Source organism: Plasmopara halstedii (assembly GCF_900000015.1).
Source record: "Plasmopara halstedii genome assembly, contig: Scaffold_1561, whole genome shotgun sequence".
Classification (NCBI taxonomy): domain Eukaryota; phylum Oomycota; class Peronosporomycetes; order Peronosporales; family Peronosporaceae; genus Plasmopara; species Plasmopara halstedii.
The window spans coordinates 551,361-564,361 of record NW_020188473.1 but is presented as its reverse complement, the minus strand read 5'-3'; the positions used below and the strand labels follow the sequence as shown (position 1 = coordinate 564,361).

The 13,001-nt window shown below is 44.6% G+C and overlaps 3 protein-coding genes across 3 annotated transcripts; 1 reads left to right on the top strand and 2 right to left on the bottom strand.

The window, feature by feature from the left end:
• Positions 1–2,320: 2,320 nt before the first annotated feature.
• PHALS_01518 (p-type atpase (p-atpase) superfamily) lies at positions 2,321–6,349 on the top strand (the record flags this gene model as incomplete). Its single annotated transcript, XM_024715923.1, has 2 exons — positions 2,321–6,019; positions 6,101–6,349. 2 exons carry the CDS (start codon positions 2,321–2,323, stop codon positions 6,347–6,349), a joined length of 3,948 nt encoding a protein of 1,315 aa, XP_024581573.1.
• Positions 6,348–7,567, bottom strand: PHALS_14790 (uncharacterized protein). Its single transcript, XM_036407070.1, has one exon. The coding sequence runs from the start codon at positions 7,024–7,026 to the stop codon at positions 6,811–6,813; it is 216 nt and encodes a 71-aa protein (XP_036263331.1). The 5' UTR covers positions 7,027–7,567; the 3' UTR covers positions 6,348–6,810.
• PHALS_01517 (histone deacetylase) lies at positions 7,566–10,094 on the bottom strand (the record flags this gene model as incomplete). The annotated part of the gene is made up of 1 exon (XM_024715921.1): positions 7,566–10,094. The coding sequence occupies one exon, from the start codon at positions 10,092–10,094 to the stop codon at positions 7,566–7,568; it is 2,529 nt and encodes an 842-aa protein (XP_024581571.1).
• Positions 10,095–13,001: the final 2,907 nt, after the last annotated feature.

Sequence of the window (13,001 nt, the reverse complement as noted above, 5' to 3'; positions counted from 1 at the left end):
TGCAGCAGGGCAGTGGACATTTCATTTGGCCTGTTGTTGCTACGAATCAGCACCATCTGTCACTGCCATTTGATAGCTGCAAGGTCATTATAACAGACGCAGGTTCTATTGCTGATGAGTATCATTTCATTTGACGTAGATCGATTTGTTGGCAATGCGTACAGCTTACTGCGATCATATAGAGGATGTCGACCTTCGTGAATATAGAGGATGTCGACCTTCGTGAATATAGAGGACAAGATCGAATGCAGCAAGCAAGTGAACAGATTGTCTGGCCTGTTGTTGCTACACATCAACACCATCTATCACTGCACTTTGGATAGCTGCAAAGTCAATAAAACAAATGTAAGATCTATTGCTAATGAGTATTATTTCATTTGATGAAGATCGCTTTGTTGGCATTGCCTACAGCTTACTGTGAGTCTCTAGAGTATATCGACCGTTGTGAATGTTGAGGACACGATCGAATGCAGCAAGGCAGTTAACATTTCATATGTCCTGTTGTTGCTACACATCAACACCATATATCACTGCACTTTGGATAGCTGCAAGGTCACTATAACAGACGCAATGTCTATTGCTAATGAGTATCATTTCATTCGATGTGGACGTTTTTTGACAATGCGTACCGCTTACTGTGATCCAATACTATGGCTCTATTTGAGAAGGTAAGGTCGGTGACCTTAGTAAGCTTTCTATCAGCGAAGCGCCACGGTAGTCCCTCTGCAGTGTGACCCGAATAGCGAGGCTGAGCACAATGAGTGCTTTCTCATGTGGGAACGATTACGCCGTGTATAGCTGGGTAGAGTAGTGGTGTTTGGTCTGGGAAAGTCACTGGAGCTGTTCTCATCGGGGCATTATTACCGAGAATTCTCGACCGCCATTTTGATAGGAGTTTGTTGAGCCATTTGATCAAGTGCGCGGGAGCAGAATACCGCTGCAAGTATGTGCAGATTAGCAGGTACGATAAGGTGCAGAGAGCGTGTTAGAACGCTAAGCGCAGTGGTTGCTCGTGGAGCTGTCACTTTTGCGCATTACTTCAACCCTTACACATTTGGTAAAATCGTAGTGAATGCGATCTGAGTGAGTGAAATTTAATTTTGCTTGATGCGATTTTAGATATTCATAGCTTTCGAAATATCGGTATATCTGATGATTGTGAAACTCCAAAAAGGAGGGTCCTGAGGTACGCAGTGAAGTAAAGCGATTTAATTTGTAAAATGTACACATAAATTAGCCTGAGTTAAATCATATGACATGGAATGTTAAAATAGCAGCGCTGTTAGTTACATTAAATACTCTAGGTTTAGCGTATTGTTGTAGCACACAAACCCAGCCTTTGTGCATTTGTAACTGCGAACTAAGAGAGTCAAAGCCTTCTCTATGCAAAGTGAGCGGCAATCCCTAAAACATTGTACTGCTTAGGATAAAAAATAAACTCTATTGTGTGACGTGAAGCTAACAGCCCACGTGACCCACGGAATCTTTCCATTAGTTATGCCCTTCATCCTCAGCAGTCCCACCTCCGAGACGTGTGCAATTGCAGAAAAGTGTCATGCGTGCTAGACACAATTGCACAAACAGATATTGTACCTAGCACCGTATCACTGTGCCTCGCCTTTGCACTGTGCTCGAATGACGGCTACTCCAAATAATCAGTTGCTGCAGCGGGGCTGCCGTAGCTTTGCGCTTGAGGAAGCGTACTTTTGGTCACCGACCTTTTGTTCTTTACAAAAACCAAGTACGAGTTAGCGAATCCGCTTACTCCAAGGGTTATTATTGCCTTCCAAGGCTAATCAATTGACACTTCGGCTTGAAACCCAAAACTGATTTTTGTTTTTTTATCCTAATTTTGAAATTTTAGATTTTCCTATACAAACTAAATATCTATAGAAAAATCTAAATCATGCGTAACTACTGGCTACCTAGCCACAGTACCGTATTCTTGTTCACACCAAGCACATCTCGTGTGACACACACACCTCTGTTACTAGGGTACGTGTAACCCCGTTATAGTAGCTTTGATTCTTATGTTTAAAATCTCAAAAATTAAAAGTAAGAATTGCGCTCGGTTGCAAATCGCAAAATTGGTGCCTAATATGTTTTTGAATTTGCTCTTTTTGCCAGTTTTAACAAAGCATCATACATTCAGTTTGGGCGGTTGGGGCTGGATTTTGCCCGTTTTTCCTTCGTACGCCCTCAAACGCCATTTCAACCGAGACAAGTCGGCGCAATTACGCAACTCGCTCTTTGAGTTGGTAGCGTGATTTCCTTCTACTCGTTTGCTCTATCTACTGCGATCGTGTAATTTTCCCGTCGAATGGACGTGGGCGCATCCCAGCATCAGGACGTGTATCATCAGCTGCAGACATCGCGCGCGCAACAGACCCCATCCAGCACCAACACGTCGGCGCCCTCGGAAACGGGTCTACGCACTATGGTGCAACGAGATGGTGAAGGTGATAATACCGGAAAACGAGACGAATCGAGCGACTATCGTGTCGTAGCGCTGCCTGCCACACAGCACCAGCAGAATGCGCCCGTCAACTTTTGCTCGAATGTAGTGATTACGTCCAAGTACACGACTTGGAGCTTCCTGCCGCTTTTTATGTTCGAAAGCTTTCGCAAACTGGCCAATGCCTACTTTCTTCTCGTATCCATTTTGCAATGTATTCGTACAATTAGTAACACAAACGGAGTCCCTACCACTCTACCTGTACTCGTGCTCATTTTATCTGTGGATGGTATACTTGCTATCATAGAGGACCGCAGAAGACATCTCGCGGATAAAGAAGCCAATACAGCACAGTGCTACGTTTTGAAGGAAACATACACTGGCTCGAAGGATACGCTCAATCGAACAGGAAATTCAGAGGATTCAGATGTCGTACGCATGCATTGGGCTGCGCTCACGGTCGGGTCGGTCGTTAAACTTCACAACCGTGAGACAGCACCCGCTGACCTGCTGATATTAGCCGTTGCAGAGCCTAATCCAAGTGAACCTGCTGGCATTTGCTACGTGGAGACCAAGAGTTTAGATGGCGAGACGAATCTCAAGCTACGTCATGCCTGTGACGCTACGCTGCACGTCCGGACTCCAGCGCAAGTTGCCGCTCTCAGCGGTCAATTGCGGTGCGAAAACCCAAACAAAGCTATTGGTCGCTTCGACGGCACCTTATCTGTCTTAGGAGGCGCCAAGACTGCTGAGCTGCACCCTCAACCAATCGCTATAAAAAATGTACTGTTACGTGGCTGTCAACTGCGTAATACAGATTGGATCTATGGTCTTGTAGTAAATACAGGACCAGATACAAAAATCATGCAGAGCGCCACAGCGACGCGCCCAAAGTGGAGCTCAATTAATGAAACAGTTAACAGAATGATCATCTGGCTGTTTCTTCTGCTTTGCTTATTATGTTCAGTTGCCACGACTATCCAAGTGATTTGGCTATCTCAGCATGTTGATGAGAGTTGGTATCTTACTTGGTCGCCTACCATGACGAGCCAGTGGTTTGTCGGGTTTGGGTACTATTTCTTACTCATGTACCAGATGATTCCCGTCTCGCTATACGTAACAATCTCAATGGTAATGTTCTTTCAGTCAATTTTTATGGTTTGGGACCTGGATGTATATTATGAAGAACTTGACGTGCGTATGGGGGTGCGATCGATGGGTCTTAATGAGGAATTAGGTCAGATCTCGTACGTGTTTAGTGACAAGACGGGAACACTTACTTGCAACGTGATGGAGTTTCGAAAGTGCTCTATCAATGGTGTTTCATACGGCACAGGGATGACGGAGATAGGTCGTGCCGCGCTACGGCGAAAGGGAGTAGCAGTACCCATAGAGTCTGAGCCAGACCCTGCAACACGTCATACTACTATCCCGTACGTAAACTTTGAAGACGTGAGGTTATTTAACGCATTGGAACGACCGTTAATAGACGACAAGCCAAATCGGGAAGCAGAATTTTTCATGCATCTGAGTCTATGCCAAACTGTAATTCCTGAAGTGGTCGAAGGCACTTCTGAAGTGCGGTTTTCTGCTTCTTCTCCGGATGAGCAGGCGCTAGTGTCTGGCGCCAAGTTTTTTGGGTTTAGCTTTGAATCTCGAGGCTTAGGCATTGCCCGTGTGCGTGTGACACGGCCAGAATTAATTCGCCGGTATACGAATGATACTAGAAGCTCTAACGCGTTGCTAGAATTTAAGATTCTGGACGTTCTAGAATTCACTAGCGATCGAAAGCGCATGTCTGTGGTTGTTCGATATCCTAATGGGGAATACTGGGTTCTTACAAAAGGAGCTGACAACGTCATATTTCCAATGCTGGCCAAAGAAAAGAGTGATTCGGAGGTATTGAAAGAAACGATGCGTCACTTGGAGGTTTTTGGCGACGATGGACTACGTACGTTAACGATTGCTCAACGTCGCGTGGACGAAAAGACGTACTTAAATTGGAGCGAGCGTTTTAAACAAGCAAACTCGTCTCTAGAAGAGATTGAAAAGCGCAAGAACGGCGAAGCGAATATGATTGACCAGTTGATGACGGAAATTGAGCGTGACTTGGAGCTGTTGGGTGCTACGGCTATTGAAGACAAACTACAAGCAAATGTACCAACTTGTATTGCCAACCTTATGCGTGCTGGCATGTGTGTCTGGATGCTCACAGGTGACAAACAAGAGACAGCCATTAACATTTCGTATGCATGCCAGCTCATGGATAATGATATGCAACAATTTGTTTTTAATTGCAGTATGTATCCGACGACCGACGCCATATATTCGCAGCTGTGTACTGCTAATGCCCAGGTTCAGCGAGGAAATGGTCGTCATGCTTTAGTCATTGATGGAGAATGCTTGGAGTTGACACTGGAAGATGAGCGATGCCAGCAAGAATTTTTGGCTCTAGCGATGGCGTGTGACGCAGTTGTATGTTGTCGTGTGTCCCCGAGTCAAAAAGCAGAGGTAGTGACGCTGGTACGCACTGCTAACAAAAAAGTGCGAACACTGGCGATTGGTGACGGTGCAAATGATGTGGCTATGATTCAACGCGCACATGTTGGCGTGGGTATTTCTGGCCAAGAAGGTATGCAGGCTGTGAACTCGAGTGACTACGCTATTGGTCAGTTTTATTTCTTGGAGAAGCTTCTTTTGCACCACGGCCGTTTGAATTATAAGCGCATGTCAACTCTTGTGGGCTACATGTTTTACAAAAATATTGTCATGGTGCTGGCCCAATACTTCTATATGTTCTGTACTGGCTCGTCGGGGCAAAAGTTTTATGGAGAATTAGGCTTTCAGATGTACAATGTCATGTACACCTCAATGCCAATTATTGTGCTCGGTGTCTTCGATTATGACGTGCCATTCGAAGTAAGCAGGCTTTTTCCAGAGTTGTACCTGGTTGGACCGCGCATGGAGCTTTTCAACAACTATACTTTCTTTAAGTGGATTTGTAGTGCCGCTTACGAGTCAGCAGTTATTTTCGTATTTGTTATCTTTGCGTTTAATGAAAACTACTCGAATGCGGGGAGTGCACCCATGGTGCAGTACGGATTACTTGCATTCACGATGGTGGTCTTAATTGCCAATATCAAGCTGATCATGGTGCAGATGTCCTGGAATGCTTATAGTTTCGTCGTTTGGACTACAGGTGTGGTTGCATATTTGCCCCTAACACCAATTTTTTCCAGTTATTGGATTACGTTATTCTCGACGGAGTTTGGCAGCTTTCAGAACACACTAGGACAAGAAACTTATTGGTTGATCCTTCCAGTCTGTCTGGTCGTTGCGTTGCTTCGTCATTTTACATGGACAGCAATATGCCGCCGGTTCTACCCGGATCCGTGGCAGATTGTGCAAGAACAGTATGTGCTATTTCAGGGCAAACACTCGAGGCAGAATCGCGAACTATCTCGCAATGACATGGAAGCAGGTGTTTCAGGGATCAATGGCATTTTACAGGGCAATGAAACTGCGTATGTCAATTCATCGTCTCCTAGTCGCGGCTACAATGGGGTCTGTATTATAAAATTGTGGTGCTTGATAATTTGACATGTTTTGTTGACTCTTCTATGCTGTTTGTTATCTATTGTTCAGAGTCAATACACTGGTAAGACACGAGGATCAGGGAGCGGGTTTGCCTTCAGCTATGACCCACAGACGTCTTTGGCCGAGTCGTACATGTCAACCCACGAAGTCCGTCAATCGGCCTCGGCTATGAATGATGCAGAAAATCGCGGCAGGAAGTCTCGTGAGGATTCGCGATCGTCTGATTACGGTTCGTCGCGGTCCGCAGCCGTTGTGAATCCGACGAAGGGCTCGTTGTCTACGGGGCTTTTTGTCTAGCTAATGCGGTACTAGGTTTTGGCCTCACTCATATGAAGCGCCACAAAAACCTAAAGAGAAGAAGAAAGACACGTTTGAGCTTTAACTCTTAGCTTTTTAAATTACTTTTGAGCTCGGAACGCTGGTTCAAGACGATAGGGGCGTGTACATACGCAGCACATTCTGTAGCTATTAACATATGATTTTGAATATTATACACGACAATGCACTAGACGTTTAGTCAAATTCTACCATAAGATATATGAGTCTTGTCCGAAGATTTGAACGGTCGGCAATGCGAATTACAAAGCAAAAAGTTGCTCTTTGGGTTTGCTGCTGCACTTGCTTGAGATATCTTACAGACCGTAAAAACTCACAGCCTTAAGTGATGGAGCGTTAGCGGAGAAAGGTGTTAGCCAGCAAACATTTGAGATACACAACGAGCGGCTGCGTTCTATGGGTTTCTCTTGCTGACAATCCGTTCAAATTGTACGGTATCCATTTGCAGTCCATATTTTAGACTGGCGTGTCAGTGGGCTACTGTATTCCAAATTGTCTCGAAAGTACATGTCATCTGGCATCAAAAATCGGGTCTGGGTGAGCGTGCAAGCCAGACTGCGATTTTCCGGCGTCACGTCCAAATGTAACCGAACGTTCAGCCAACGACAGCAGAATTCGCACGGTACCAATCGATTCATGTGTAACAAGCAATAACGCTCCGTTTTTTCATTCAGGATCCCTTAACTTTCAATTAAGGACGTTTGTCGAGATGGACAAGCTGCCGATTATAAGCTAAGCTGATTAAGTCAAACGAGAGCATTGTGACATCAAATTGGATTATTAAATCCTGCATAATGCCCTTCCATTTACATTGGTTTCTGAAATGAGGAACTTGCTGGTCACAGAATTCCCTAACATTTCCACAAATGAATAGTCATCATCGGTACTACTCCAGACAAGCACGGCGGTAAGAGTCTTAGCTCATCTGCAGTGCCATTTCCAGCAGAAACAACAGTGATGTGTTTGGCAAGCCACGCATTCTTCTAGGCGGTTGACACGGATTTGTCACTGTTGATTATATTCTTGATGTTAAAGTTAACGCATGACCTCGTAAATATTAAGCGAACGATAAGCGCTATTTCTCTCAACAATCAAGAGTGTGCATATGATGCCTTGCTTCACCTACACGTCAGCTAATATCAACTCTCATCCACGCTTCGATTGTCAATATCAATGGCTAATTAGTGAGCTCTTGCTCGGATTGTTGAAGTGCCAGTTCCTTAGCCAGTGCCACGTAATCCACCTCTTTCCTCAAGCGTTTGCCCCGCATCATTGTCGTCTTGCTCTTGTCACGTTTCTTCTTTTGTAACATAGTCAAGCCTGTAACTGAAGCCCCAGCGGGCATCAGATACTTTGCCAGTAATGCTTGTTCGTAAGCGCTTTCCTTTGAAATTTTGTCTTCATTCCAGCGCTCTCGTGAAGGATTAATGAGCGCGCGTGTATGAGCCGCGACACTGCGCGCGAAGGGTGAAACCATACGGCCATGAAAGTTATAGCCACCCTCAAGGACAGAAATCAGTCGACCTTCACAACACGTGTTTGCCACTTGCTTTACGTGGTCCACCAGCCACTCGTAATCTTGCTCTAACAGCGACCCGTACCCCCAATTCACAAGCTCTTTCTTATGGGCATCAAATCCGGCTGACAAAAAAATTAAATCCGGTTGAAATTTACACAATTTGGGTAAAACTCGATCTCGAAATGCACAGCGCCATTTGAGACGCGAAGCGGGTGAACCTTCACGACAAAATGGTAGGCCTTCGTCCCAGATCATGGGGTTCTCTTTGACGCTCGAGCCACCAGATCCAGGGAAGAACCAGCCTCGAGTCTCCCCTTCATCCAGAATTTCCTTATTTTCTGGATCTTTGTGGCCGTATCCATGCACTGAACAAAAGAAAACATTGCTCGAATCATTTTCAGTGCGCCAGGGTTTGTATTGATGCACAATTTGCTTTCCAGTGCCGTATGGCGTCATGTAGCTCAATTCTTTTACAGATGGCACCAACTGTCGCACGATCTCTTCGGTGCCGTTCCCGTGATGCACGTCAAAATCGAGGATAGCGACCTTATTTATACCGCGATTCTTGAAGTGTGCGCGTGCGTATGCAGCACCAACGGCCACATTATTAAAAAGACAGAAACCTAAACTTCCTTCAGGGTCATTCTCACAGACGACTTTACCCACAGGTCCAGCGTGGTGGCCAGGTGGTCGCACAATACAAAAAGCATTTCTGCACTTGCCTGCTATGACTTCATCAACCGCTTTGCACACGGCTCCAGCGGCACGTATGGCTGCATCGTAAGAGCAAGCTGACAAAGCAGTATCCGAATCTAACATAAATGTGGTAGGGCGTTTCCCGGCATCATCTAGACTGCAAGATACCGCTGAGTTGGCCTCGTCTGGAAGTATGTGATTACTTAAGCCGAATTTAGAAGTGTTATGCTTCTCATTACCAACAAAGGTAGCAAGAGATGCACAATTCTGACGCAAAAGGTCGACATAGTTATATTCATGCACCCGTAAAATATCGGCAATGTCAGCACGCTCGATATCTTCCTCCCATTTTACGTCTTTTCTTTTAAATTCACGTGAGCGAAGAATTCCAAATACTGGGTCAACCAATGTGTTAATTCGTTCGGGGTTTTCTGGAGGAAGATCAGGTCCACCACGTCTATGGTATGCCATCGGCAAATGCTTCCATGCTTCAGGGTGAAAGAAGAACTGCGTATGGACAGTTTGAGCACCAAATGTTTCCTGACTAGCCACTTCCACAACATACTCTTTGCCTCTTTCTGCCTCGAGTAAACACTTTTCGAGCGCATAATATTCACAATTGTGAGCCACTTGAGCAGCAGTGAATCCATATATATCCTTATAAGTCAAAGTGGATGCGATACTTCGGGGCGAATGTCGTAAGATCTCGAAACCCTCAGTAAAATTGACAAGCGCCGCGACGTGTACCGGTGTTTGGTGCAATGATGTGACAAGGTTAAGGTCCACGTTATATTTACTCACAAGCATTTTAGCCACACCCGCTGCTTGGTACTTCATGGCTTCGTGTAATGGCCGAAATCCTACCCTGTTGCCTTTTTCCAACAGCGTCTTTAAATCCGATACATTGTGCTTTTCCTCAGCAAGCACAGAAAATTGTCGCTCGTAAAACGAGGTCAGCATATCCATACACGCTACTAAGTCATAACGAGCACACAGATGAAACACGGTACTGCCCTCGTCGTCTATCTCCGCTATTTTTTCAAACAACAGAATACGCATGTCATCTCCGTAGAATTCGCTATTCTCTTCCTGCTTGTCTCTAGGAAAGAGCTCATTCATCAACTTCTCACTGCACGAGGAATTTATGGCTCCAACTCGCAAAACTAAGTGCAAAATAGGGGTACCAAAGTCTCCTCCTTTCAGTCGCAGCATTGCGCTCGTAAGTGCAGGTGAGTAGCGTAGCAAATGCAGCGCAAAATCGACTTGTTGGTGTATTACAGCCACGTGCAGTGGTAGAAATCCCATGTCGTCCTTTTCTAGGAGACTCGTCTCGCTCGAGAGGACGCTCAAGCGAGGAGTAGGGATAGAAGCTGCGGATGACAGCGGCAATAGTGAATGCAAACGATCAACATGGCCTTGTTCTGCCAAGTTGTGTAGTAGATACACGTCATCCTCATCATCGGAATCGCTGTTTTCATCCGAAAACTTCATGGCGGTCTTAGTTCTACTTCTGGTATTTTTCGCACAATTTTTCGAATACAAACGTGATAAAAAGCTGAAAAGATTGGAATTGTAGAAAGCTACGTTAAAATAAAACATCAATTTAATATATGCCAAATCATAATGACGTTGAGATACATAGTTTTAGTAGATGGTTAAACTTACTTGATAGCATACCCTAGAGCCCAAGCTGTTCGTTTCGAGTGGGAATTAGAACATGTAGCGGATCTGCACCACTCGTTTTCTCATTAAGTACACTGCACCGTTATTGACTCAGAAAATTACATGGAGTATTATATAACGATGCATACACTTTTTGATAGTGTAAGCAAACCATACAATTACATACAATCGCTCAAATTAAACTATCACTGCCATTTTTGTGAAAATCCAATAGTTTCATAGTGTTGATACTGATGAGGATGATGAGAATTCGTAAGGGAGATCTCCGTCCGTATCTATCTCGTATTTTGTTAGAATAAAATTGATCATATATACGCAAGATAGTAGAGAAACCTCTGAAAATATTAGCTAAAATTGCCATCGGTTCCTTATGACGCTTGATAGCTTGTGTTTGATGTTGATCTTTAAGGGGTGAGGAATTGGGCGGCTCAAGGGCCGGCAGCAGCGGTTACTCACCTAGGGGCGCTTACAATGAATTGGCATGCTACCAACAAGCGAACATCTTCAAACTGTAACCATGTGTACACAAAGCAAACACATTGAATTTGATTGTATTCAAAACGATACTGTACAATTGTACAATTGTACGAAACTCACATTGTAATAGTGAATATTCATAAGCACCGAAGTATCGGTATTTATGAAGGTGATGCCACTCCAAAAAAGATGATCCCGATGTAAACGTGGGCTGCTAGCCGCACTTCAAAAATAACACAATTCATCTTAAGAGATGATAAAAATGTATTGTAAGTATTAGTCTAGTAGCATCAGTCTTAACATATGTATTCTTAAAGTAGACAGCTGATTAGACACTTTTTGTTGTGCAGATTGCAAAGAGAAAACTTCGGATCGATTAGCCCGCATTAGCAAACGCACAGAGATTGAACTCGTGTGCTTCCACCAAGAGCTAAAAAGAGCATTCTAGAATACTGCAAGGTGTGTTTGCACTACTATTTCACGAGTACATTTTGCTCGATTCAAATCTTTCGGAAAAACTAGCTGTCTTTCACGATGAAGTTGTCATCACGTACTGATGTGCGAGTAGCAGCCATCGTTCCCCACAGACTCCTCCTTTTTAAGTTTTCTCATCTTCGTTCATACCGATATTCCATCCCTTAAAAAAAATCTTAACCACTCCACGTGCTATATAAATCTCGTACAAGTGTACAGTATATTTCTATTTCATACAACTGTTCTAAATGTGTAGGCGTTGGAACCACAGGATTACAGTGCTTGTCCCGTTAGCACCCTCCACTCTATGTGGAGACACTCGGGCTCACACTGCAGCGGGGCTGCCGTAGCTAAGCGCTTGAGGAAGCGTACTTTAGGTCACCGACCTTTCGTTCTTTACAAGAACCAAGTATGAGTTAGCGGATCGCAATCCGCTTACTCCAAGAGTAATTATTGCCTTCCCAAGGCTAATTGACTCTTCAGTTTTTAAATACAAAACTGATTTTTATTTTTTTATTATCCTAGTTTAAAAGTTTAAATTTTCCTAAATACACTAAATATGTATAGTGAAAAAAAGTTTGACGACCCTAGGTTGAAAGTGCGGTCATTGTTGTTGACGTGATTAAAGAATTTTCTGGTGACAATGCCGAAATGCTCTCCGATGAGAGCAATCCAAGTGGCTCTCTCAGTCCCGTATAAACTTTTATACACTCACCCGGAAGTTCACATACCAGCTATCTCCCAAAGAAAAGGCACTCACAACGTTCAGCCTGATTGTTGCTTATATCATAGACCACTTTTTATTTTCCACCGACAGAAAACATCTTTACATCCCGACATGGCATCCACGACATTGTTCAGCTCGTTTCTATCATAACAAGACCTGGCTCAATGAATCTAAGTTATTTTACTATTAACGCAAGCATCAAGCCGACATTTTTCTCACAATACGCTGTGATTACACTTAAGCCGTCCGAAGTCGCTCACAATGCTGGTGTAGAGCCCCTACAGACCTTTGCATGTGGGCCTTCCGCCCACACCTAGAACGAAACGAGAGCAAGAAAGTCGCACAACAAGGGCTTTCTAACCCTACAAGAGACCATTTCCCGGAGTTGCCTATGCGTTTGGAGCTGCAGCAGCTGGGTAAACCCGACCTCCCGTGTGAGATGTACCTTGGGTGCTAGCAGATGGCAAAAATGCCGCCGAGCACAAGGAGAGGAAAACACCACCTCATCAGTTTGAGTGCCTTACAAGCCTGCTTCAGCGAAGCAAATGCCTGGCTAAAGACTCGCTTCGTGCTTTACTTTGTAAAGTATAAAACACGATGTATATTTGACGGGAACCAACCAAGGATCTAATTCACCGCAAGGACGGTCAAATCCCTTAGTGGAAATTGCATTACGACGGGCGACTCTGATTTTTAAAAAGAAAGGAAATTCAGAGCGCGCCAGATCGTAAGCGGGAGCTAGCAGCTGGCGAAAGGGTAGCGAAGTATCAGCCACAGCGTGCACGCTAGGTGAGGAAAACATCACCTTCCCCGCCAAAATGCTTTACAAGCCGGCTTCAGGCGGAGTATTTTTCTGGATAGAGCGTCGTCTCACGCTAGACTTTGCAAGATTCAGCGTAAGATACGGACGTCGAAGTAACGGCCCATCACTTCCAGATATTACATTTACAGCCCCGCATGTCTTGGTGCGGTAGCTGATATAAATTCGCATCTTGGGTCTAATTCACCGCAAGGACGGCCATTTTCTCCTAGCAGAA

Excerpts from the sequence above, each read along its gene's own strand:
- PHALS_14790 (XM_036407070.1), bottom strand. The coding sequence starts at position 7,026 with ATGAATCGATTGGTACCGTGCGAATTCTGCTGTCGTTGGCTGAACGTT.